Source organism: Athene cunicularia (genome assembly GCF_003259725.1).
Source record: "Athene cunicularia isolate RWA chromosome 10 unlocalized genomic scaffold, athCun1 chr10_part1, whole genome shotgun sequence".
Taxonomy (NCBI): domain Eukaryota; kingdom Metazoa; phylum Chordata; class Aves; order Strigiformes; family Strigidae; genus Athene; species Athene cunicularia.
In genome coordinates, this window is record NW_020799112.1 from 22,748,730 (window position 1) to 22,773,979 (window position 25,250).

General features: G+C 42.4%; 1 protein-coding gene and 1 long non-coding RNA gene across 5 annotated transcripts in view; one reads left to right on the forward strand and one right to left on the reverse strand.

Annotated features, from left to right (window-relative positions):
• LOC113484206 overlaps positions 1-23,108 on the forward strand; it is a 130,655-nt gene extending 107,547 nt beyond the window's left edge. For all 3 annotated transcript variants that reach the window (XR_003399176.1, XR_003399178.1, XR_003399177.1), the window contains 2 exons: positions 707-881; positions 23,009-23,108. This is a non-coding gene — a long non-coding RNA (uncharacterized LOC113484206). The remainder of the gene's footprint in view (positions 1-706; positions 882-23,008) is intronic.
• ALDH1A2 (aldehyde dehydrogenase 1 family member A2) overlaps positions 1-25,118 on the reverse strand; it is a 57,128-nt gene extending 32,010 nt beyond the window's left edge. The window contains exons 1-3 of one of the 2 annotated variants that reach the window (XM_026856451.1): positions 24,868-25,118; positions 1,041-1,145; positions 705-845 (exon numbers count right to left, since the gene is read on the reverse strand). In XM_026856451.1, the coding sequence (XP_026712252.1) occupies positions 705-845; positions 1,041-1,145; positions 24,868-24,984 (363 nt within the window). In that variant the 5' untranslated portion in view covers positions 24,985-25,118. The remainder of the gene's footprint in view (positions 1-704; positions 846-1,040; positions 1,146-24,867) is intronic. The other variant, XM_026856450.1, reaches the window with a different exon arrangement.
• Positions 25,119-25,250: the final 132 nt, after the last annotated feature.

A 25,250-nucleotide genomic window follows, 5' to 3' on the forward strand; every position in this document is an offset into this window, starting at 1 on the left:
CATCAAATGAGTTTCTATAGAGAAGAATGGAGGCCTAATTCTGCACTGACTTATATCCCCAAGAGCAATTAATGGCATCGCCTGCAGTGCAATTCAGTAAAGAACTTAGCTCTAGAAATAAAAATCAAATGACAGGCAGAGTAAACTTGATTTGCTGTGCACTTCCATCTCCCTGTGGCGATTTTACAGTATGCACTGGTGGTAAGATGATTTAAGTGTTGACAAAGCTGGAATTAAGATGTTCACCAGCTTAGTTCAAAGCACTTGACATGTGGAAAACAACATTAACAATGCCACTGTTTAGGTGGCTTCATACATGAACAAAATAGTGCAGTACCCAAAATACATGTGACCACTGGAGTGTCAGTAAGCGTGTCACCGGCTGTTTCATTAACAGCTGCACAATGACTCAGTCTCCCATTTTATATTTTAGAAAAGTTAAAAGTGTGCCTAAGAGGCATGCACGTGTGCACAGCCGTTCATCTCTCTGATGTCCAATTTAAAGCTCATTTGAGTCAACTGGAAGACTCTTGTTGACTTTTACAAGCTTTGGATCAGATCTTAAGTGGACAGTCGGCCATTTTAGCCATCAAGCTGAGTGCAGTTTTCAAATAGAATTCATATTAACACAGTGATGAACTAATTTGCTCTCAGAATGTAAAACTGTCATGTGATTTGACTGTTGATTTCCATGTGCCACTTACAGCAAGAATCGCCCTGTCTCTTTCGACCAAGTCTGCCAGCTTATCCAAAAGATGGCCCCTTTCCGATGCATCCATTCTCCTCCACACTGAACCTAGAGAAAAAGCAAGGCGAGCTGCCCTCACTGCTTTGTCCGTATCAACCTGTCAAGAAGGAAGAAAAAAACCAAAGGCACTGAGGTAAATAGCATCACCAGGCTTATGACATCTGCTGTTGTACAACCTTAGTCACAGGATGGGGTTTGGATCTGTGATTACAGAACTGTCCAGCAGTGCTGTCCTGGACCTGTCGCTTTGATCCATTTATACATTTCTACCCAGTGACAGGATGCATTTTACCTTGTCAGCTTCCTGGATCTCACAGATCTGCTCTCCCGTTGCTGGATTATATACTGGGAATATTCTCCCACTTTCAGAATTTTGCCACTCATTATTGATGAAAATCTAGAAAGGAAAAAAAAATCATCAGTCCTCCTGCGTGAAGAAGCAGTAATGTATTACAGTCTTCCGGAGTTCAGGCTAGGGGTCAGCCCCGATGTCTTTCTGTGTTCTGTGTCAAGTGTCACTGTAGAAGCAACATCACACTCTAAATAACTTGTTTGACATTCAAATTTGGTTCAAAAACTGTAACAAATAAACTAAAATATCAGAGAAAAAGCCTTGAAACTGCTGGAGACAAGACAAGAAGTAATCATTCAATTCAGTAAGTAAACATTTGGTCACTGATACAACCCAGTCAAGGCTGAATAATCTCAAACATCACAGTTCTTCAATACACAGTCAGTTGATTATAGCTACAGTGATGGCTTGCAGCACAGAATTAACTTGCTTATCTGCTTGGAACAATGGAAATTGTTAAAATTTTCAGTGTTGACATCATTTTAATTGTCACGGGCAAACCAAATTTGAATTTTAATGGTGCTGACAACAGCTGTCTTGAGAGAGGTAATGACAAATGAGTTTATTTAAAGTAGATTTTTACTGGTAGCTGCATACATGCCAGGTATTTTCTACTGAATGACTTTCAAGAACAGGATGCAACTATTTATTAGCAAATGTGAAAGGAGTCACTCTAGGAAAACGACCGAGGGAAAGGTTTTACAGGTATTCAGACTCTTCCTGTCCTTGAAACCCTTCCAAGAATGAAAGTGTTCAAAAAGTCCTGGCACCGTATGGGTTCCTTGGGGTTGGGCATCAGTGTTCTTTCACTGTATTCCATGAAATACAACTTTAAATGCAAAGGGGGATGTTCTGGCCTCATTACAGAATCACAGATCATCTAGGTTGGAAAAAACCTTGAAGATCATCCAGTCCAACCATTAAAATCAGTGGGAATCTACCACTGACTTCAATGGAGGTGGGGGTCCAGCCCTAGACAGAAGGCATGTCCACCACCCTTTTTTGCATGAGGGGTTAAGTTGTGTTTAGTGAGGCAGGGACCTTTCTCTGGTTGCAGCAAAGCGAAGCCCCACACCCCACACAGAACCTACAGCTGGGGATGAGTGGGAAGCCGAGGGACTCAGAGGTTCTGGAGTCAGTTCCAGTTGGAGATACTCAGGTGGGAGGGACTGAGGGCAGGTCATGGCTAGAAAGAATGACAGAATGGCATCAGTCCAGTTTTCTGACAGAACCACCATAGACCCTGGCACAAAAATCTGTCCCACTGATTAGGCAGACTAAACATCACAAACAGCTTGCCCAGAGTAGTGCTTTACCACTCTTTAACCTTGCCCTTTCTGCTGTCCTACTCCCATGCAAGAAGCTGTTACCTTTGTATTGGTACATGGCTCAGGGAGGACAGCTCACGTGTAAGGACTTTGCTTAAATGATGTCAGGTTGTTGGCTCCTTTTTTTGTCTGTTTTTTTATAGCAAAGTTTGATGTGGCAAAACCAGGACAAAAAAAATTACGTTTTTCATGTGGAAATGAATGGAATGTAATACTTGTCTCTTCTAGTCAAAAAACAGTATGATATGATTGTAGATCAGCTGATGATTTTTTACTCCTGGAATAGTACAATGAGGATAGAGGCACCAGCCTGCCAACTAGTTTAAAATTTACTTGAATTTAAGTGTTAACTTGTCTAATGGCAAACAAAGCATCAGCATCGAAATGCTGGGTGTTTAAGGAAAGAGCATCACCAAAGCTTTAATGTGTCTTTAAGGAAGGAAGGAAAAACATAGAGAGCTAGTCATAAATCGATGAGAAGAAACTGAGCTGGGGAAAAAAAATCCAACACTATCTAGCAAAAAAAGCAGCCAAGAGAAAATAAAGTCAGAAAGGTCAAGATGAACAATTGCAACACCGAAGGGTATAAAGTATCTGTAAAATGAAAGAACGAGGTGAGGACTCGGTGTGCCTGCACACTCACACTTGGCACATGAAGGCGAAGACACGTCTGCAGAGTTTTCTGTTACCAGACATGAGCTTGCTCAACCTGTTCTCCAAGCCACATGTAAGCCACGTGGCTGTGTTCTCCTCATGGGGCTTATTGGCTCAGGCTGGGTGCCACACTCACTGCAGTGACAGCTTCTGGGCCAGAGCTGACGCGTGTCCAGCTGACCGAGGACACGGGCAGAAGGAACCTGTGCCTGCCTGGGAAAGACCCTGGTGACATGACAGCTGTGCACAGAATCCAGCAGTGACACGTGCTTTTGCTTTTGGAAAGCCCCTCCAGCCATTTCAGTCTGTCCTTCCCTCCTTTCTGTTTTGGATTCCAGAGGTAGCTGAACCCACCTGGCCATTACCCATCCATCGTTTTCCTGGCACGCTGTATTGACCCTGGAGGTGTTGATGTTCCTGGGCTGTGAGCTCCTCACACTGTGGGTGGTGTCCTCCTGCTCAGAGATGACACTGCTCTGCAAACTGGCGTACCGGTGCCCCTTAGGACACCGGAGCTAACCCATCCAAAGTAAGGTCATACAAGAATCACCAGTATGATCTCCAGTGACTAACACCATAAGCCGAAACCCTCTGGTGTGTCATTGTCACTTTTTAGACTGTAAGTGAAACAAAGAGACTCTGAGATCTGTGACCTGTGTGGAAGGAGGATTTTGCTGTCATTGAGTTCAGTGGAGTTAACTCCATGGCCAGCGTGTGTGGGGGTGCACGGGGAAGGGAGGGAAGGGAGGAAGGTTTGCAGCTTCAGGAGCAGATGCCAAAGGAGATGGAAGGATGTTTGTTTAAAGTTACAGTATGTACATAAACACGTAGGTTCTGCGTGTGATCGAGGTGAGGTTGAGTAGAAGAACCTGAGAAGTGGTGGCAACAGCAATTCAGTCCTCTCCCCTTACAGAAGTGGTCTGCTCTTTTTTAAAAAGGTTACAAAAATGCTAACCACATTCTGCTGGGATGAACACCTATCATCAGGTTTGCTAGCACACAGGACACAAATTTGTTCTTAAAATACACTTCACCATAGGGATAAGAAATAGTGCCTTGGAATTACAAAAGGGTGTTGCAATTCCAGTTGGCTGAACTATAAGGCGCGTTATTGAATGCTCGATTTATCCCACAGATTTAGAGAAAGAACAGTAATATTTCAGATAGGACGCGGGAAGGATCTATTTGGCATAAAGTGAGAGTTGAAGGCAAGAGAAATTGCTACTGTTAATGGTTAATGTTAGTTTCTTCCTGTTCCACTTTCTATAAACAAGGTATTGCCTATACAAGCTCATTACTGTAAACTGAGCACATTTAAATTGGCAGTAAAATCAGAGTATTTACTCTAGTGCACAAATAAAGTACCTAGTCCCATGTTTTGGAACAGTTTCAAGTCTTGAAATCCAGCAGCTGGCGGCTTTACAAGCAAAACCTTACACTTAAATAATTCACTTTTGAAAGTTTTAGGTGTTCTGTGTCAGGTAGTACCATGCAGCAGATATTCCTACCACCAAGACGCAGATTCTTTTGCAATAAATTTGCATTCACGGGGGCTTTTATAACTCTTCCAGCACTACTGACTCCAATGGCTGTTGATTAAACGTATATATCCTGTACATTTAATCTGACTTTCATTATGGCCACTTCGTAAAAATGCCATGAAATGGACAAGTGATGACACATTGCAAGAACAAGGAATCCCTGCAAAGCCTCAAAATGGGTTTTTTTCTGCCTTATTTATAGTGACCATGGTAAAGGCTAACTCTAAATCAGGGAGAATATTTGACAGCAAATGTTCCTATCTATGGATTATATATAACCCATCCTAAACACCAGATGAAAAAGGGGTAACCCTAGAAAAAAGAAGGGCTTGCTTCCATGTAAATCATGCTACAAATTGGACAACACCCAGTGAGTTCATTGTTCAACCTCAATTGTGAAGGCTATTCACGTTTACTATTCCCCTGGAATCAATGTTAATTAAGGCTGACTGGGGCTATAAATCAGCCTTTGGTTTTTACAACTTAATTCAGCATTAAGCATATATATGTAAATAAAAGGTAACTGATTAACCACTTGAGTTTTCCAGGAGTTACTGAGGTAATTTGTTTTTGTTTGAGTCCTAGTGTTACCTTTTGTGATTTGCAGGAAGGAAAAGTATATAGTATGTCATGTATTTGCTATGTGGTATTGTGAGTCGTTAAATAATCTGGCCTGTTGGGTGCTATCAGCCAAACTGTGCCAAAATAGAAAGGGAAGAAGAAGAGAACACTTGAAAAATTCTGGAACACGTGAACATGTAGTTTGCCATCTCCTCTCAGTAGAGCCAGTGACTCTGGCAGTCATGTCAGAGCAGGAGCAGAGAACAAACCTCCCTGTTGTCTCCGTCAGTACAGTGGTTTGGCCAAGAACAAACCCAACCTGAAAAACAGACAATGTCTCTGCTAAGCGAGGAATCTGGCTGAAGCTGGTGTACAGTGCCCTAAGGAGGAAACAAAATCCTGTCTGTTCACCAGCGATGCTGCCCGAGGCAACGCGGGACCAGGGCGGCAGCGGGGGGCGAGGGTGACCTGTGTGGGCCGCAAGCTTCAGACAGGCCTCACGGTGCAGTAGGCGTGGTTGGGAGCTCCTGGTTGTCCCCGTGAATGTGGCTCTGGAGTGTCCCCGTTCCCAGGAGATACCATCGTGGAGGCTCCTGGTAATTTCTGTTCCTTTCCAAAGGAAAGATGGAGGGGTGGCATTTTCCTAAAAGAACAGGAGCTCCCTCCCAGCACCGACAACAACCTCTTCCTCACACACACACACACACACACACGTTCTTACAGACCTTCTGACAGAACTTCGTGAGGGAATGGTCCCACCACATCTTTGCTGGGTTCAAATTCTGCCTGTGGTTAATTCCATGCAGGCAGTGCTGCCGGAGTTCCGCGGGAGCGATCATGGAAGCAATGTGACCATCGTACAGGGGACACGACTCTTCAGAGCCTTTGACGTACCGCATCATACGAAATCAGTATACAAAGGAAAATTAAAATTCAAAGTTGTCATATAAAAATACTTTGAGATTCTACTGACATGTAGTTGGAAGGAAATCTTATCTTGATTTTGCATAAGACCTGCGTTTCCGAAGCATTATGCACCGAGTTCAGTAGCATTTCTGGGTGCTCATCAGTTTTGAAATCAAGCCAAGAGTAAATGTTTTTAGCATAAAGCAAAGCAAATTAAGCTTTGCAAATAAACAACTACAATATCTGTTTAAGTAGCCATCTGTCCCAGTTGGCTTACTAATAATTAGCAACTTAATGTTCATTTCAAACCATGCAGGTAATTGGAGTGATAAGTATTCAAAGGGAAGGGGAGGTGTACCAAACCAGGCTGAACAATCTCATCTGCAATGCAGCAGCAGCAAAATTTAGAGCAGGGAGAAAATACATAGGATTTTGTGTTTTCATCACTATTTACCACTGAGGAAGTACAAACCAAACATCTTGGTGGGTGGGTATGTATAAATATCATTAATTACAAGGCAGCACAGACCTAATCCCTCCCTGGTAGTTGAATGAGATTTGGTTGCGTGGCACTACAGATTCCCTCTGATGTTCACCAGGGGCTAGTCCTGGATTTGGAAAATGGAACTGATTTTTAAATGCACTGGGGATTCCTGAACGCACACTGCCTCTCCCTTAAAACATACAGAAGAAAAGGAATTTGGGCTCCTTTAATTCATAAGAGTAATCAGCACAGGTGGCAACAATGCAACTTTTCATTTCCTTTCTTGAAAACGTTCTCAAATGATGTGTGAGTGAAATGATGATCTACATTCTTAATTTGATATTGCTTAGTGATGATGTCATCAGACATTTTCTTCAGGCTCCCCAGCTGTATAAGTAAGAACTTCAGCCAGTGGACAGACAGTGGCCTAGCATTCAGCCCTTTGGAGGTGGAATTATTTTCCCATGGATTTAATAAACAATGTTTTTGTGCTGTTGCAGCTCCAGAAATGTTTTTTGGTACAGGAAGAGGATTTTAACATCCAAATAATAATGGCTTCCCACAGGAGATATGGTTCTGGATGAATGGAGGAAGGAATGGGAATTTCCTAACTCAATTGATTTAGTAGCTGGTTATAGTTTCATTCCATCAAGGATCTTTTTTTCATATGTGACTCTCTCCTTGGAGAGCTTTTGCAAGGATGGGGGAGGGGGCATCAGATGCCAAAGTACTTTATAGAGGAATCCCAGCTGTTCAACCCTCACATCTTCTCGTAGCTGGAGGCAGTAGGAAATACATAATGGCACTTTTTTTTTTTTTGGTGGAGGGGGACATACAACAATTTTAGAGGCATGCAAAAAATCCAGCAGCAGCATTTCCCTTGGTAAATCCTGCATAACATCACAGATACCGGGCACCTGTGCCTCGGTCTGGTCAGGAAATTTCATATCCTTTCCCATCTCGGCAACTTCATTTCCTCTCCTTTGGAAACATTTCAAGAGTCCCAACGATTAGCACAATCGTAAGGGAACGAACTAGAAGGGATTGCCAATCAGAAGTGCAGCTTGTTTATTTTCTCAAGCTTTGTTTTCCTTCACTTTTATGGCTGTCTTGATACAACAAATCTCTCACATTCTAGCCAGAGTGTGTCACGGGGCACTCCTGGGAGTGACTGGAAACCAACAGCTGGCTACGGAATCAGCGAAAACCTGGTTTGTAAGGAGACAGGAGGAGAGCAAAAGCCAGGCCCAGCAGAGCGACTGCTGACGGCCCAGCGACTGGGCATCAGTGCCATTTTCTTTCATTTTTGAGAAGGGATTTTTCAGGCAAACTGCAAGAGCCACTGCTCCTCCTGGCATTTCACAGGTCACGAGTGATCAGCCCTGGAGATTGAGGCCAACCTCCCCAACCACTCGTGTGCAGAATCCTGCTCCTCGAGGCAGCCTGGGAGCGAGCCTTGCTCCATAAGAAGGGCCCGCAGCAATCGAGGCAGCCTGGCTGCCTTCAGCACACCCGCAGCAATGGTCAGCATCTTGTTCATGACTTGTTACCACAGAGCAGTGTTCGTCCTGAGAAGTTACCCAGGTTTTGGTTCTTGTAACGAGATGCCTCCCAACTGTGGAGGAACCGCAGTTGTTTTAAGAGCCGCAGCAGCGAGCTATACGTGAGCAACCTGAACTTTGCACTAAATTTAATTCTGGGAAGTAAACTCCTGTGGATGTGGCTGGTTTTCAGCCACTAGAGGTCCAATCCCACCCACAGTAAAATAAAAAGAAAAATCCAACTGGTTTCAGTGGGAGCTGAGTCAGGCCCAGCTGATGAAAAGGCAGCAATGGCAACAGCCTCCAGAGGGATGTTTGTACTGGGAGACAAAGCTGGTTCACTGGAAACTTGACACCTGCTCTAGAGTCTGTGAGGTCTGCAAGGGCCAACCAAAACCAGAACATGTTGATTTTTATTTTTCTTCTTTGGCTGCTGGGTTGTCCTGGCTCCTTCCCTCTCCTTACCTCAGACACCCCACCCCCCCTCAAAAAAAAAAAAAAAGATTTGAAAAGGAAGAAGAGAGCTTTTCTAAATCTGCGTATGTTTCAGGTGTTCTGAGTTTTTTTAAAATGCATTTGGACCTCAGAACTAGAAGGATAATGTCATGGCTTTTAGACATGGTCTACCATAAATAGGGGTTTCCTTCTTAAACCCAAGCTTGAAATTTCACTTGAGAAATCCAGAGTCCAAACTTCAGAGTGTACTGAGAGGGCTGGAGAATTTTAAACATTTGGAGGAAACAGACTACAGCAGTAAGATCAAAACAGTGGACTCCGAAATAACAATGCCCAAGAAGTGAATGAGGCTGCTCTAGTTCGCTGTCAGCACAGCAGTACCACAGGATCCTGTAGCATTACGTTTACACCACCTGAGCCCTGCGCCAAGGGCACATGTCTGGATGAGAAGACTGGGGCTTCTCTGGATGTGACTTCCAAGTCGCAAGGCCTGAGCCAAGCTTACTGAAGTCAAACAGTCCTTAACATCAGTGGACTTAGGATCAGAAGCGAAGTACTTAAAATACCTTGACTACATCAAGGTCTCACTGACGTTGCGGCATGGGCAAGTGAAGCCAGACTGCAGCGTGGCAGACACGGGCTGGAGGAGGATCCATAGGGCCTCGCCCCTCACGGCGGCACGGGACGCAGGAGCTGGGGCTCCCTCCCGGCCTGGTGGTGGGAGGAGGGGGCGCAGCACTCCCTCAGGGCAGCTGCCTCACGCCCCAGGCCCACTGGCCCGCTCACCCAGACACCGGGTTTGGGTGCTTCAGGGTAGCTCTGGCCAGGGCCCTGCCGAGCCAGGTCACAGACACTGAGGGCTGGGGAAATGGGTGTGACTGGGAGGAGAAACTGGGGGGATCCAGGGTCTCCGAGCAGCAAATGGAATCAGAGAAAGGGCTGGAAGCTTCCTGTCAGTCTGCTGTGAAAGTGGAATGTAACATGATTTTTTCTCCCCTGTGTCCCAAATCCCTCACACCAAATGTTTGACCTGCCTGTCTTCCTGTCTTAATTAGTCTTCTGTCTTTCTGGGAGCTGGGTCTGTTCTTTTGCAAATGGCAGCACATCAGACAGGGGAAACCTGTCATGTTTATTTTCTAAGCTGTAGGGGGCACCCATTTGAAAAAACTCCCATCTTATCTAAACGTTTTTGTTTGTATGATTTTGAATTAGGAAGTGTGAGTAATTAGTTAAGAAGATTAAATAAGTCTTAACAACATGCAGTAGCATGCTTACTCTCCTCCTCCCCCCGCCAAGTATTTCCTGCCTAAAACCCAGGCTGCCAAACTGTGATGATACCCTTTTCTATTTTAGTTTCTCACTGTGCCACATGCTGATATAGCATCCGTTACTTCAGTTCAGTCTCATTAAAGGGATTATTTTGCGCCTGGTTGTTCAAGAAAATTAATCTAAAGACAAGAAACGAGATTGTATTGTCTGCTGAACTATACCCACCGCTAACATTTTACTCCTTTTGGCTGCCTTATTAAACCTGTGGGAAGAAACTTTACTTACAGCACATAAAAGCTTTCCTCAAAGTAATTTCTACTTTTTTTCAGTTAATGAAGAATTCATCTGCTGTTAGTAGCACAATACAGGAGCAGTAACACTTTCCCATAGCTCAGGTGCTATTTCATGTATTCCTAAGAAACTAAGCTCCTAAGCTTTACCTACCCTTTCGCTTGGGGACTCTCTAATTGCTGGAAAAGAACATTTACCATGCTGCTTAACCACACCAAAAAACATTGCTTCTCAAGTCAGGATGAGTAAAAAATTAAGTATGCCCTACATTTCCACTAATAACAAAGAAAAGCCATCGCTGAATGATCTGGGTAAAGGTGGCAGTGCTTCTTATGGAGTGTGATCCTTGATGTCACTTACTGCACCTTAAACAATGAAATACTGAAAGATTTCTAAAAAAAAAATCTGTTAAATTGGGAATGGAGAGGAGGGAGTATTTGTTTACAGAATCAATTACTGGGCTGTCACTGGGCTTTAATGAAGTTGTAGCTATTAAGAACTTGATCCTGGAAACCCTTCCACAAGCACTCATTGGAAAAGGTGGGAATGAGGAGGGGTTTGTACAAACAAGACCAGTGTTAGTCTACATGTAGAGTTTTCTGGTGGTTTGCATCGTCTGTGCACTGCAAGTCTTGTGTGCTTGTTATGTGTGACAGAAAACAGCGTGATCTATTTATCTGTACATGGGAAACACGTTCTGCCATTTAAAATAATCTAGCAGATCATCACTTGTAGGTAACTGCTATTTTAAATGTTCAGCACCAGAGAGCAAGTTCTTACTTAGAAATTAGCTATGCTGCATAAATAAACACTCCTGCTAGGATTTTAGACACTACAGGCAACACAGAAAAATACAATGAGCAAATTTATTTTTACTTAAAAGCTCTGAGAATATTACCTTATAACTACAGATGAGAAATTGCTGGAATGTCAACTTCATTTGCAGTGGCCCCTCATGGCCTGATCACCCTCCCTGGCACGATAAATCACTAGCAAGATCCTTACCTTAACACGTTTGATCTCAGCTCAGCAAGACTTGGTTTTGATGTGAAGAACTCCAGATCTGTTAGGTCAGAGACAAATAGCAGAGCCACTGACCTGCAAAGTGCTAACTCTGTATTAGACCCGAGTGAGCAGTGTTAAGCTCCTGGAAAGTTTGCCTTCACTTCTACTCTGCATCCTGAATATTTTCAAATATTACTGTTCGCATGTTTTGCTAAATGATGCCAGGGACATTCCCTCTCACGTTATTCTGTACGCACAGAATCCACAAAAAGTCAAACAAACAAGTAAGCATGCAGTATGAGAAGCATTATCTTGGATAAGCTGTTAGAATTTCTGCACTTTAGGGCGACATGAAATAAAACTCAGTGTTTATCGGCTTATTTCATTTACAGAAATGCTTGCACTGTCCCTGTTCTTCCTCGACACAGCTTATCAGTACCATAAATAACAGCACTCACCTGTACGCTCATTAAAGGGATCGGAAGTGCCTGTACATGCATGTCTGTACATACAGAAATTCAAACCGCCTAAAAAATATATAATTAAATAATCCAGCTTGTGACATCTGCATTCAAAGTCTGAATTTACAAGACCAGTTTTGTGGCCACTCAGTTTTGCAGCCTTTGATTGAAACTGTTCCTTAATTTCCTGGTTAAACAGTCACTTATCTCTACGATAGTAAGCAGGAGTGTTAGTCTACCAGAAAATTGGATGTTCTTAACAGGCTTTGGGGGAGAATAGCTTTGTATCGTCAGCGTTAAGTTAAATCACATTAAGTACCCACTTACAACATAGGGATTACCACTTATGACATCTCTGGTGAAAGCCTTTAAAACAAATTGTTGCGTTTGTTAGAAGAAGCTGTGAGATAACAATTCCCAGAAGTCTGATTTTTTTGCTCTTCAAGAAGATGCAAAGGAACCCAACACCTCTCTTCTCATTCAGTGCTGCAATGAGATCACTCAGGCTAGAAATTCTTTTCAATAATAAGTCTTGGGAAACTGGTTTATTTACTTTAGAATTTTTTTCTGGAGAGAAGAAACCTTCAGCTAGATTCCCTCTCCTCAGAGTTCAGTTCTGACTTCCCCATTTCTTTCTGTTGATAAGCCATTGACTTGGCATGTACAAAACTGGAATGGGTCACTCTACATTTTTATTATTCATCAAGCTGATTGGGGAGAACTGGGCTTAAACTGTCAAAGCATCCTGCTGTGCTTGGATACCTGACAAATTTACACCCCACAGTACACTGTGGTGCTAAGACTAAAATTGGATGTGAAGCGTTCTTGCAAGAGCTGATTACAGTCCCAAGCAAATAAACCACTTCGGGATATAGCAAAATAATGCCAATATTTAATAGAGTTTAACATTTTTATATATGACTGTTCAGCTACTCTGTATGGAGATGTAGGCCTGCATGAAAAATGAGCTCTTCTATTTACCTTTAAATAGAAGCAGACTAATAACTTTGAGTGTGTAAATTAAAAACATGACCCTCAACTTTTGCCAAACATGCAGCATTAAAAACATGGACTAAGGCAAAAACGGAGGGTTTTTTAAATGAGCAAGGTAGGTTATAAGTCTTGTCAATAAAAAGCCTTCCTTAAGAACAAATGTTCATATATGCAGTCCTGAGATTATTTTTTTCCCCATTTTCTTTAAAATTCCTGTTTCTTTTCCCCTTTCAACCAAATTCCCTTTTTCTCTGCTGGAACCCCTTGTAATGATACCAGGATGCAGGCAAACCTCATTAGTCTCCCTGCTGTTTACAAGACAGGATTTATGCTCAGTGTAGTGAACACAATGACACAGGATCACTAAATGGCTAAAATCACCATCAAGACTTTAATCTGAGAGATTTTTCACCCAGACATAGCAAATACTATTGGCATGTAAAGGTATGAAAACCACTATTAATTACAGTGAACATATGTCACCCCATACCCAGCTTTCTGCAAGGAGTGTACCAATAACGAGCCATTTGTGAAGGTTAATTTCATGCAACCTTTGGCAGTTATCTGGTATAAGCTACGTCGCCAGTTCAATCCATTAAGTAATAACTAAATTCTCCTGGGACCCAGCTGAAGTCAAACGTTGTTATTCCAGGTTCAGTGCTTTTAGCCTCCCTGCAGACCATTTAGGCAAACAGCTGGCAGAGCTGACTACAAAGGCTCCCAGTCCCAGGGAACCACTCTAGGAAAGCAGGTAAAGGCTTCTAACCAGGAAATAAGTTATCAAGGATTTGTCCTGTTGCTCCCTTGAGGAGAGAAATGAACAGAGACGGAGAGCAAGAGCATGAACACCTCCGTGTCTCAGCTGGCATGCAAACATTAAAAGCGATGGGCTGATGGGAGGACGAGCTGTGCTGCACTGGCGCTGGGCGCCTTCATCTAAACAGCAGGGTTTTCCTTCTCCCTCCCTGTGGAGCAAAACCTTTGAAAAGGGAAGAGAACAATACAGAGACAACCACCTGGACTCCCAGTACTGCTACTGCATTGCACCAATGGAAATACTCCCCCTCCTAACAGAAAACTACAGAAGGGAGCGACACCACAAGCTCCAGCTTCACTTCAACTCATGCAGATATTCCAGCAAGGAGGAGACTGCCTCCCAGGCTACCACCCAAGGAGTAACAGCAGAGACAAGTCCTGATGAAGTGCCACAGAACATGGGCAAAGAGCACCAAGGCAGAGCGCTCTTCATCTACGCTGTGTGCACGTGTATAGGTGAGTGCACAGAAGAGCAGGCAGTCAACATCAGATAGAATTGTGGACACGCATCCACGTGTAAACGCTGGCTCTGAAATTCATCTGTGTTTCCATTTCCCAGAATAGTATGTACAGAAAAAGAGGGTTTATCTTCTAGTAGTCTGGCTGGTTTAGCAAGAGATCGTGCCTCTGACACTGACCTACTGTCTGAGTTAGTCATGGTCACACTCCCACAAATTTAAACTCCCCCATCTGTGAAGGAGCCTTGTCACCAGTTTTACAGTGAGACCGAATCAATTAATGCTTTCTAAAAGCTTTGATGGAAGGAGCAGAATATTAACACTTGCAGTTGAGTGACGCTAGCTAAAAATGTCTTTAAGTAATGTAACAAATGGATTGTAAAATCACTATCAAAGGGTTGGATCACCAAGACTAGGTCAGCAGCAGCAGAGCTAACCCATTTAGTGTTGGTCTCATATCACCATTTCAGAGGGACAAGTGAAAACAGCATCCTAGAGACATCACAAAAGACAGAAAAGGCTGTTAAGTAGCTGTGGTAAAGAAAATGCCAGAAGGACAAAAAGAGGAAGGCCAACACAACATCAAGCAGTGATGGAAAGGGGGTGAAGGCTTAGCCAGATGTCCTGAGCAAGGCGTGGGCATGCTGCTCAGGATCCGAGCAGGCCATTCTGGTACAGCACTGCTGCAACCCGCAGGCACAGCTGAAGACATTGGAGAGAATATAATAAAACCCTTTATTTGGAAAGGCAGGTGGTAATTTTTTGGTAGCTTCTAACTACTTAAGAATAAACTTAAACTATTTCTGTAACAGCTGAAAAAAACACATAAGCAAATGTAAAATGCATATGTTATGGTATACTGGTAAGTTTTTTAAATACTTGGTATAATCAGGACAGTGCTTTTATGCCTGGATGCAAAGAACATTTAAAATAAGCTCCAACTATGTCTCAAACAACAAAATGAAGTGGTTCCTTAAAAAAAAAATTAAAATCTATGTATGCAACTGGCAGTTACATAAATGCCTTCTCAAATCAACTTGACAGTGTAAAGAAGTTCTAAAGCCAGTTTAAAACTAATTTCTATTTTTAAGGCCCTTTTACAATAGCGGAGTGGTAAATAGGAGTGAGGTGCAATGTCACGGAAGGTGCTTTAGTGGTTGAGCTGAAAAGACTTCACAGGGTTTTTCAACTAACCGGATGACACTAGGTCATCTCATGGTTGGGAAATAAAAGTGCTAGTGCCTACAAACCAGCATAAGAAATCTAAGCCTGGACTGTACCGCAGCGAGGAAGCAGACTAGCATTTTGTGAGCATAAGGGGATGAGAATGATCCGAGGCATGCCACGACTTTCAGGGAGGACAAGTCGGGCTGCAGAGAGGGGGAGCGGCTCTGCAGGCAAGGAACGGCACGGGTGTTTCTTGGAAGAGAACACGTAACACGTAACATGTGAAACACGTAACGTAGGCCCATGGATATTAGAGGCAGTGTAGATCATGAAGGATAGTAGCAGGAGTGTAGCACTGACTTCTGGATAAGAGCAACCGAAGTGACACTGAAGTGGCACTGAAGTGGAAGGTGAATATGAAGGCAGTAAGACTGGTGCAAAAGTAACTGCATGTTACTTCAGTGAGAGCTGCGCTGAGAGAGTGTCTAGAGAACGCAGTGTTTTCTGTATCCTAATCTAAACAACATCTGACATAGTCCTGTCAAGGACTAAAAACTGTGTCTGAACCCCTGAGAAATGGTTACCACATAAATAATTTCAGCTTCATTGCAGGAGAGAAACACATAAAGAAGCCCTACTCTCTGGGATACTAAACTTCAAGAAGCAGATTTTTTTTTTAAAGAGGAAGTAACTTAGAAACTCCCTGCTTGAAGCTAGGAAATTAAAATCCATAGAATCAGCATGGAGGCTTAAGAATGTGAAAGAGTCAAAGACGATTTGCATTCCCAAGGCTAAAAACGGGAAGCACGGGCAAGAAAATAAATGGGGTGGCTAAGCAGGAAGATATAAGAAGAGATGGAGGTGGAAAAAAGAAACAAAGTGCTAACTTTAAAAGACTGCAAAACACAAAATAAAAATTGCTACTAAATATTCTGATACCAAAAAGGCAACACAAATAAAACAGCCAAGAAAGGCCTAAGTTAAAGAAATAAGCAAATATAGGCTTATTTATTTATAGGGAGAGTCAGTGGATTCCGAAAACAACCTGGTTATGAAAGGGATAAAAGAGAGACTGAAGATATTTCCAGAAGTGGCCGCTCATTCGAGAGGATCTTAGTTTGGCTATATCAAAGTAGATGATATTTCTGGCCAAAATGTAACATGTGTTGTAGGGCTGAAGTGAGAAAAGCAGAGCTACTAGTTTGAGCATAGGAGATGACGGGTAACATACTTGTTCTGGGGAATCATCTTTACTAAAAGTCTCACACGAGCAGTACACCGAAGATCATTTAAAGGCCATGTCCAAGATGAGGGTGCTTCAGTCCCAACTGTGCTGCAAAGAGTTGAAATAAAAGAAACCCCTGAAGTTCCTGAAAGAAATCCCAAGTGCCAGTGCATCTCAGTTCTTCCAGTTTTCAAAAGCTGAGGCTTCAGGAACGGCACAAAAGCCACTATGGATATACTGGGTGACAGGGTGATGATGATGATGATGATGATGATGATGTGTTAAGTGGTGTTTTTCCCACTGCAGCATGAGGGAACAGTGCCACAGCACAGACCTGGAGGGACCTTCCCCCTGGAGGGACCTATTTCAGATGAAATGGAGACCTGAGGTTCTGACCAGCTCTAGTCACTTGAGGACGAATTCAAGGTATAGCTGACCTAGTCACAAGAGAGTAAGATCAGCTTTTATTATGACAGTCAAATAACACCTGCATTACCTGAGCTAGTACATAGATCTGCTTTGCAAATAAACCAGTTCCACTTCAGATCGAGGCCTTTACCTGTGTGAATTACTGCAGGGAAAGGCACTTTGAGAGCTTCCGAGTCAAACCCGCGAGCTTTTGTGTAACCACTGCTGATGAACAGAGCATGATAAAAGGACAGCGTCTCCCCGGCCTCCTCTTCCCACCCGAGTTCAGCAAAGAGGTGCAGCCTGTTCTGGGCCGCACTTCAGGCCTTTGTGACTTTCCAAAAGGATTTTCTGTGACTCACTTATTTTGACTTGGGGCGTACTAGAAATCCGTGTGGAAATGAACAGAGTATCTCCTTTCTGTCGGCACGGCACCTGCTCTAGGCCTCTCCACAGCTGTCCCCCGGCACCCCTTTAGATTCTGTGTTCAGTTCAACCTCTTCATTACCTACGAATCCCTCGCAGATTAAGGTCTATACACTCTGGTGGGCACTGCGGTCCTTGTGTTTTAACCTCCAGCTAAGGTCAGCCGAGATTGAGCTGACCTTAAACATTTTCATTTGGGTCACAGAATCTGATGTGGATGGTTCTCTGCTCTGAAGTATTTTCCCACTTCAGTCCAACAAAGCTGGAATGTATTATGTTTCAAGTCATAAGGTAAAAATCTAGTTCACTAGGCTCTCTGGGAAAGGAACTGACTTCGAGTGAACAAGAATGAAGTCCCTTTTTTTCTTTTGTCAGTTGGAGACTATTTCAGCAATGCTATCGCAGCAACGCTTTGATGTGGCTTCACCTATCGTACTCCTAGTAATGAAGTGCTCCTAAAGCTTAGTTACACTGCATCACTTAAAATTCATGTCTGGCGTTCATGTCACAAAGGTAAACTGCTATTAAAAGTAACAGAAAGCGCTGCTCAGTAGAAGTATGTTTTTATACAAATTCTGAAATACGGAACTTGTGTTCTGGAGAAAAAACAATTAGGTGTGTGCAGTCTGAACAGGAACTCCCCTGTTCGTTTGAGTAAGCACAAAAGTAATGAATGACTGGGCCCTTGGATGGCAATCATTTTTTAGACTTCATCTTTCTCCATATAATACTTAACATTAAGTCTTCCCGTTGCTATTTTTGCACTTATTTGTGCTCGAGTAGGGATGCCAGCGCTTGTCTGAGGATTCCTCACTAGAAGACTGCACAGAACTGCAACATTTTCTCAAACCTTCACACATCTGTGCTTATATTCTATTTACATAGCTTCCTTATAATGTGAGGAACTTCCTTGTCTCTGTATAAATGCATTTTTTGTCTCTCTGTTCTTTCAGTTGAACTGAAGTTGAAGTTTTGGTTACTTGTTTCAGAGAGTGATCTCTCCTGTTTAAAAAAACCAAACATAAAAAGTTGTGGTTTTTTAGAAGTGGAGAGAATTAAACACTTTCCAAAAAATACATAGCAAAATGTTACAGTTCAGTCTTAGGAAAGATAACTGCAAAACTAATAAAAGAAGAAATGTGACTTTATGCAGGATCTGACTAAGAATTTATGATATGGACCACTGAACTCATCTTTTGTCATTTATCTTTGTAAACCTGTGAGATTTCTTGGAAGATAGTTAGTCAAATGAGGAGCTGAGATGAATCAGTGGATATAATTTATTTAGACTTTAAAAAGGCTTTTGATGATAAAGTCCTTAGCAAAAGGCTATTAAGGAAAGTTAGTAACCATATGGTGAAAGATAAAGTCCTGCCATGGATTAAAAAGTGGTTAAGAGATAAGATAAAAAGACTGGAAATAAATGGATAATTCTCCCTGGAAAGAGGTTAATAGCAAGGTGCCCCTTCATTACTGCGACGAGCAATCGATATCCTGGTTCACCTGCTTTTGCAGATCATTAATAGTAAGGTACATAGTTTGCAGATGAAAATATTCATACTCAAGAGTACTGCAGAAAATGTCACTAGGGCTGAAGTTAAAACGCACCAGGGGAAACTCAAGGGTAGATGGAATTCGCCAAAGGTAGGAAATGCAAAGCAAGGCCTCTTGCAAGGAAGGGTTCAAATTACTTCTAGGCGCTGATATGTTCCCAAAGCCCTGCAGTGTCCACGGAGAGCTCAGGGAAGGCAACCGCTAATGTGCTTTGTGAAGAAGGGAGGACAGATACAGCGGGTGGTGCTCCCAGGAACAAAGCAGCTTAAGGCACCAAGTAACTTCAGACTGGCAGAGCCCACGGAGGTCTGCGAGGAACAGTTTTGCATGGACAGAGAGATGGGACAAGCTGAGCAGAGATCTCATCAAGAATTTTTGGACTGTTGGGATTTACCAGAAAATGTGGATACGTCAAGACAGAAATTTAATATGGAAACGTACCAGGATTGAACTTCTGTGGGAAAGGTTTCTGAAAGACAGAATGGAATGGAGAATTAAAGAGGGATTTTTTTTTTTTTTGTCAGAATGAAAGTGTGTGTTCAAGACACATTACCACAGTTCAATCATTCAATAGGTCAATACCTAGACAGCATCTTGGATCAAATCCTTGCTCTGTCTGACATCATGAGCATTCTTGAAGCAAAGACATGAATCCTGCTTTTCCTCCATGAGTGTCCTGCCCATTGGACTATCAAGTTGGTACCTCTCAGGCCTCATAAATACTTACAAGTGAATTATCCAACAGGAGAGAACATGAGACTCTTTCCAAGGACTGCCAAGGGTGGACACCACCCAAAATTGGGGCCTATCTGCCATGAGTAAGTAGGGATCCATCTGCAAGTGTCTGCTCCATTTGCTTCAGAGCAGGGATACGAATCTGGCTGCTCTCAGCTCAGGCAAGAGCTCTGATTATTACCTTCTGGTTTTGGTGTGCAAATAAATATATGCATCTTTTGTATCGGAATACTTGAAATCACAGACGTTCAAAGATAAGCAAAGCACTAATTGCATAGCTCTTGTCTTTCGGTGTATCATCTGACGTTACAGACTGGACAAAGAAGAAAATTTCCCCCTAGCCAGCAACAGAGTATTGTACAGCTTGATGCACTAAACCAGTTTATATTTTCCCTAAAGAGTCAGTCTTTCCCTAAAAATTCAGCATAGTAAGAGGTGACTGCTACAACAGTTACCTGTGCAGCAGTAGAGCAGCTACCCGCTGTCGGTGTCCAGGTATTGCCAGGCTCAGCCTGGCAGTTCCTGTATGTTCAGTGCTCCTGAATGAACATGGGAAGAGCAGCTGTACTGGAGTGGGCAAAGGCTGGGGCCTGGATATGCCTAAGACTACAATTGTTTCTTGATCCCTCATGCAAAACCTGGGTAAATTGGGTTTGTGCTGAAAACCATAAAGGTTTGGGAGGAAAGAGAGAATCCTATATTCAGGCTGTTAATTGAAAGAAGTGCATAAATAGTCTGCAATTGCTATATGGGTTGATTGATGATAATACTAACCACAAAGTATGAAGCACAGTAGAAGAGAATTCAAACTGTAGATTCCAACAGTAAATCTAAACACAGTATATACCCTAAGGCTTCATTTGTGCTGATACAGAGGGATGTGCCTAGTGTCAGCATCAGATGCTGAGGTGTTCCACAAAGGGGAAAAGTACCTGTTCTATCTGTCTGCGCTACACAGATATCTCTCATCCTCTGTGCCCCATGTTTTGTAACTGGAAGGCTAGCTGATTTCTTCAGTTATCAGTCACTGAATCTGACTTCAGAAGGCATCAAGTAGTGATTTCATTCGGGAAAAGACAGATGGGAAATAGCATGTATTCACCACTTTCCTGAGTTTGGCCAAAGCTTGCCCTCAGTTCAAAAAATTACAAAGATTCTGCATATTATTCCAAATAAAATAATTTCCTGCCTCCTATCTTAATAATGTCAGTCTAGAATTTTATCTGGAAAACACGTGCTGGAAATTTTGATGAAAAGAATGTGCAATAGTGCTCTGCAGCATTCGTTTCTGGGCAATGCCAAGAAAGCACAATGGGAGCAAAAATACCAAAACTTAGTAACAACACACTTCAAACCCAAATGCTTCTATGAGAATTTGAAATGTATTTGTTAGTTCTTGTCTGCCCAGAAGCACTTTGACTACACTTAATACAAACTGCTATACACAGGTTTTTGTGGCAGTGGTGGGTGGTTTACCTGGTCTGTGTTTAGCAGCTGACACGGTTTTAGCCTGTGGTGTAAGAGTAGAGACAAACCTTTTTATACAGGACAAAAAAATCCAGGTGTCAGCCAATCCATGGGCTATTCCTACTGAAACATTTCTGTATCTCTTCACTGCCACAGTGCTGTACCTTCACCCTTTTAGAGCACCTCTTTATACAAAGCTCTCAAAACCACAATTCTTCAACCTTTCCCTATGCTAAAGTTCTTCAACTCTTTCTCAGACTTAAATCAATTGGCAAGCAAGAAACAAAACTCAGAAGATCCAGCCCAATTAGCATCCCCAACACGATGCAAGCTGAGAATGTGCCTTCAGTTACCTGATGCACGACAGAGCTGGGACAGGGCAGAACCGTAGGGTCCTCATTTTATACCAAGGGGTCTTGTAAAGTCAGCATGACTTCCTAAAGCCATTACGAAAATACTTTGTAAAGCAGACTTGATGACGCCGTAAGAAAGGAAGGACAGCCACCTCCTGCAGAAACACCTTCAGCCCCTCAAACAGAGCTGCAAAGGCTCAATCCATTGGCTGATCCATGTCAGGTACCTGGGAGATGCTCAAGTCTCAGGAGGGAGAATGGAGTTCTGTAAGAGCATGAAAGAGGGAGGCATCACCCAAGGGGAGAACCCTCTGATCACCTTCAGAAGTGATCAGGTTCTCAGAGCCATCAACTCAGGGCGTGTTCCTGTACAAACCATGCTAACAACGTGTTCTTACTGGACATGGTGCTACAGCTTATCTCACACATCGGGCATTTCTGGAGCAGCCTATTCTGGGAGAGTTTCTGGCATAAAGTTGACATTTGTAGAAGCATGACTTGTTGCCCAGGAGAGGGCTGGACCCCCGTCCTGCCTACCTACGGGCTCCCTTCCGTGCGGAGCGTGGCACTGCCAGCACTCTCCTGAGAGCTCTGAGCGAGGCCGGCTCTGCCAGGGGCTGCGCGTGACCTGACTCCATGCAGGACTGGGAGACCCCTCCCTGTCCTGCAGATGCAGTCACCCCACAAATGTTAATGTGAAGAAGTAGAGAATGAAAGAGCCATTACAACGAAAGGAGACATAATCTTGCATGTAGCAGCTTTAGTACTTGCCAGCCGTACAGAAAAACTTAACCCCCTGTGCTTGAACACTCATCTTCACGTCTGCTTCACATCCTATTCACCGATTCTTATTACACATGTCTAAACCACTTCATTTTTCACAGAGACCATGCCAAGGTATTAAAAAGCTAGGAAAAATATTTCTAATGGCTGTTTTTTTAAAGAAGCACAGGCTGACTCCCAATACTGAAGTCACAATAGATACCCCTGCACATCTTACATAAAAACATGACATCATGTAATTTTCATCACTAAATATATTTTTTCTGACCAATGAAAAACCACACTGCCCCTGTGTGCTCCATCAGGTGCACAGATTGGAAGGACTTAACACACAGTTTTCTCCTCACTTCACTAAACCTACCAGAGGAATAGTTCACAGGTTTCAATAATTCTGCTAAATATTCCAACACATGAAAATTACATGAGTATTATTTATTTTATCTGTGTTCCTGGCAGCAGCGTTCATAGGAAATCCAAGGATAATGTAGTGTTTTAAAGATTAATGAATAATAAATACACTTTCTTCCCAGTACATATTACAAAGCTTTAATAAATTTTGTTCAGGAATCTTTAATGTGTTCTATCCTAACAGAACTGTCCATTTCTCAATTTTAAAACCCCAGAAGTGAGATTTAATTGGCAAAACATATTTTAAAATTACTTCACTTAGTTTAAATGTTCATGGGTACCTCTCTTTTTCATAAAGAATTAACTCCCAAATGGTTAGGATTTTATACTCAGAAGCAACTGTAATAAAGAGTTCCAGAATCCTGTGTCCTGGTTCTGTATTTAAAATTCTTATCTAACAAGCAGGAGAGAGGCTTCTAGGAATGCTTACAGATGTCTGATTTTACAAGGTTTGGGGTTGTTGGATTTTTTTTTTTTTTTCTAAAGTGCTTTAGTCTAATGTTATTTATTGTTTATGGAAGTTGTTTGTCATTTAAGACATGAAGTGACCACTCCCCCAAAAGAAGGAATCAAGTTACAATCCATTATTTCATTTTTGATTGTTTTTCTTTGTAATAGGTGGGAAAGTGGATCCTGGATAAAAGTCTTGCCCAAGACAAGACTCCAAGCTGAAGACTCCAGTTATCTATAAATCACTTGTATTTCCTGCAGAGAAAGAGAAAAAGGAGGGAAGAGCGAGACAGAAAAACAGAGACAGAGGATATGCCAAGAGAAATACTCAATACCTGTCCTAAACCAAATTTCTCTCATAAGTAACTAGGAGTTACCTGATATCTCAGAATGAAGCTTAGAGGAAACGTGTTGCCATTGGTTTTGGCTTAATATTAAAATAAAACAACTTTCTTGTTAAACTAGTATAAAATGTGTCACGTCTTACATATTTCTGAAACGATGGCACTATGTATTCTGTATTGTTAAGTGCTACTATCCAGCTTCTCACAGATAGGAAGATGTGATTGCTGATGACTGTTATCTTTTTCAAAGATTTTTAGAACCAATTATCTAGTTTCAGAACAGAGAAACACAAGAACACTTACGCAAACTGACTGTAATACTACTTTCAAGTATTATCCACAGAACGCCCCAGAAGCATATTTTACACTGAAACCAGCAATAAACAAAATTCATGCCAAATACTATTTGCACAGCGTGACTGCTCCCAAACTGTAACACCACACAACATCAAATAAGTAAATTCCTTATTTATTTAAACTACTTTCAAAGAAATTATATGCAAGAAACCACATGCATATTTTAATTTGCATATTGCAGTTTGCATTGAAATGTAATGAAATCTAAAATAGTTGACTTTCCTCTGAAACATTCTTCTAGAACATGGAATTGCTGTAACAAATTAGAAGACAAATTAGTTTTGGCACCCACTTAAAAAAGAGAAAAGATGAAAAGCTTTTAAAGTGATGATATGGAGGAAAAAATTACACTGCATCAGCCAAAATGAGTTTCCTATCAGCTTTAAAGCTCCTGAAGTTGTATTTCCAGTAGATAAAAATGTTATCACCTTTTTCCAGCGCTGATGTGCTTATTTTCCTATTAAGTTACTGGGTAATTAGAAACAAAGTCTGACACATTGTGATCTCTTCATACAATACAACTGAAACTTCTCCAACAGAAATGAAAACATTCTTTAACTAAAGATCCTAAAGATGCAAAGATTCAAAATATATAAACGAATTTTAAAATTCAAATTGCCTTTACAAACAAATCACTGTTTTTAAAGCCCATTTTAACCGACAAAAATAACTTATTCATGTAATACGCCACAGAAAACCAGCAGATTTTTCTATATTGACCCAACGGGTTTGTTCTTAACCCTCTCTTTATGAAAATTAGTCTTAAAGGTTAGCAAGAAAAAATATGCCCTCTTGCACTATTGTTCAAGGGTGTATTCAAGTATCACGGAAGTTAATCGAGAGACCTGTTCCAGTGCTGTAACAACAACCTGGTAGTATTAAGAGTCCTCCAGGAATTGTAAAAGAGTCCCCTGGGCACACCCGGTAATTCAAGAAAGAAAACATCTTTATTTTCTGATTGGGATATACAGGTATGTATAGTAACTTCCTCCGAAGTACATCAAAAGCAAGTGAAATGTATTCAGGAATCACTGATTTTGTGCTGAAAATAAAACCCCAAGAGCTCTGTAGAAAATACCCTGCTTAAAGAGAAGTGGCAAAGCCAGTCCCAACAGATCTAATTTGCTTTTGTACTATCCTGTGGTTTTTCAGATGATTACAAGGTAAAAATCTGTTTCCTTTATTGCAGATTCAAGGCAGCCTTGTAGTAGTTTTTTATCTCTACGCTCAAGTTGGTTAGGGCAGAAAGAAACCGATTTAAGCAAAATCCCTCCTTTCGAGGGAAAGCCATGAATCTCCCTGCCAGAACAAACGAACACAACTTACCTTGGTGTATTTGATTTCAAGGTTGAGAGTGGGAGAAGGCAACAGATGCAGAGATGCCATCAGAGCTGCAGGATCTGCCTTCACCTCCCCTGGCATCTCAATTTTACTGGAAGTCATAGTCTGGGGGGGTTTTATAGTGCCCCCGCGCCCCCCGCTCTGCCCTGGTGCTGGCTCCCCCCGCAGCCCGGCGCGGGGATGCTGCTCCCGGCCGCTGTATATAGGCAGGTGTCAGCCCGGGGCCGCTCTTATTGGCCATGGGGCAGAGGCAGGGGGGCAGGTCCGTCCTACCTAGGGCGATAGCGGCTCAGCCCGACTCTTCAACCCCTCCAGGGATCCCGGGGACTCCCCCCTGCCCTGGGCAGCCCATTCCAACGCCCCTGTCT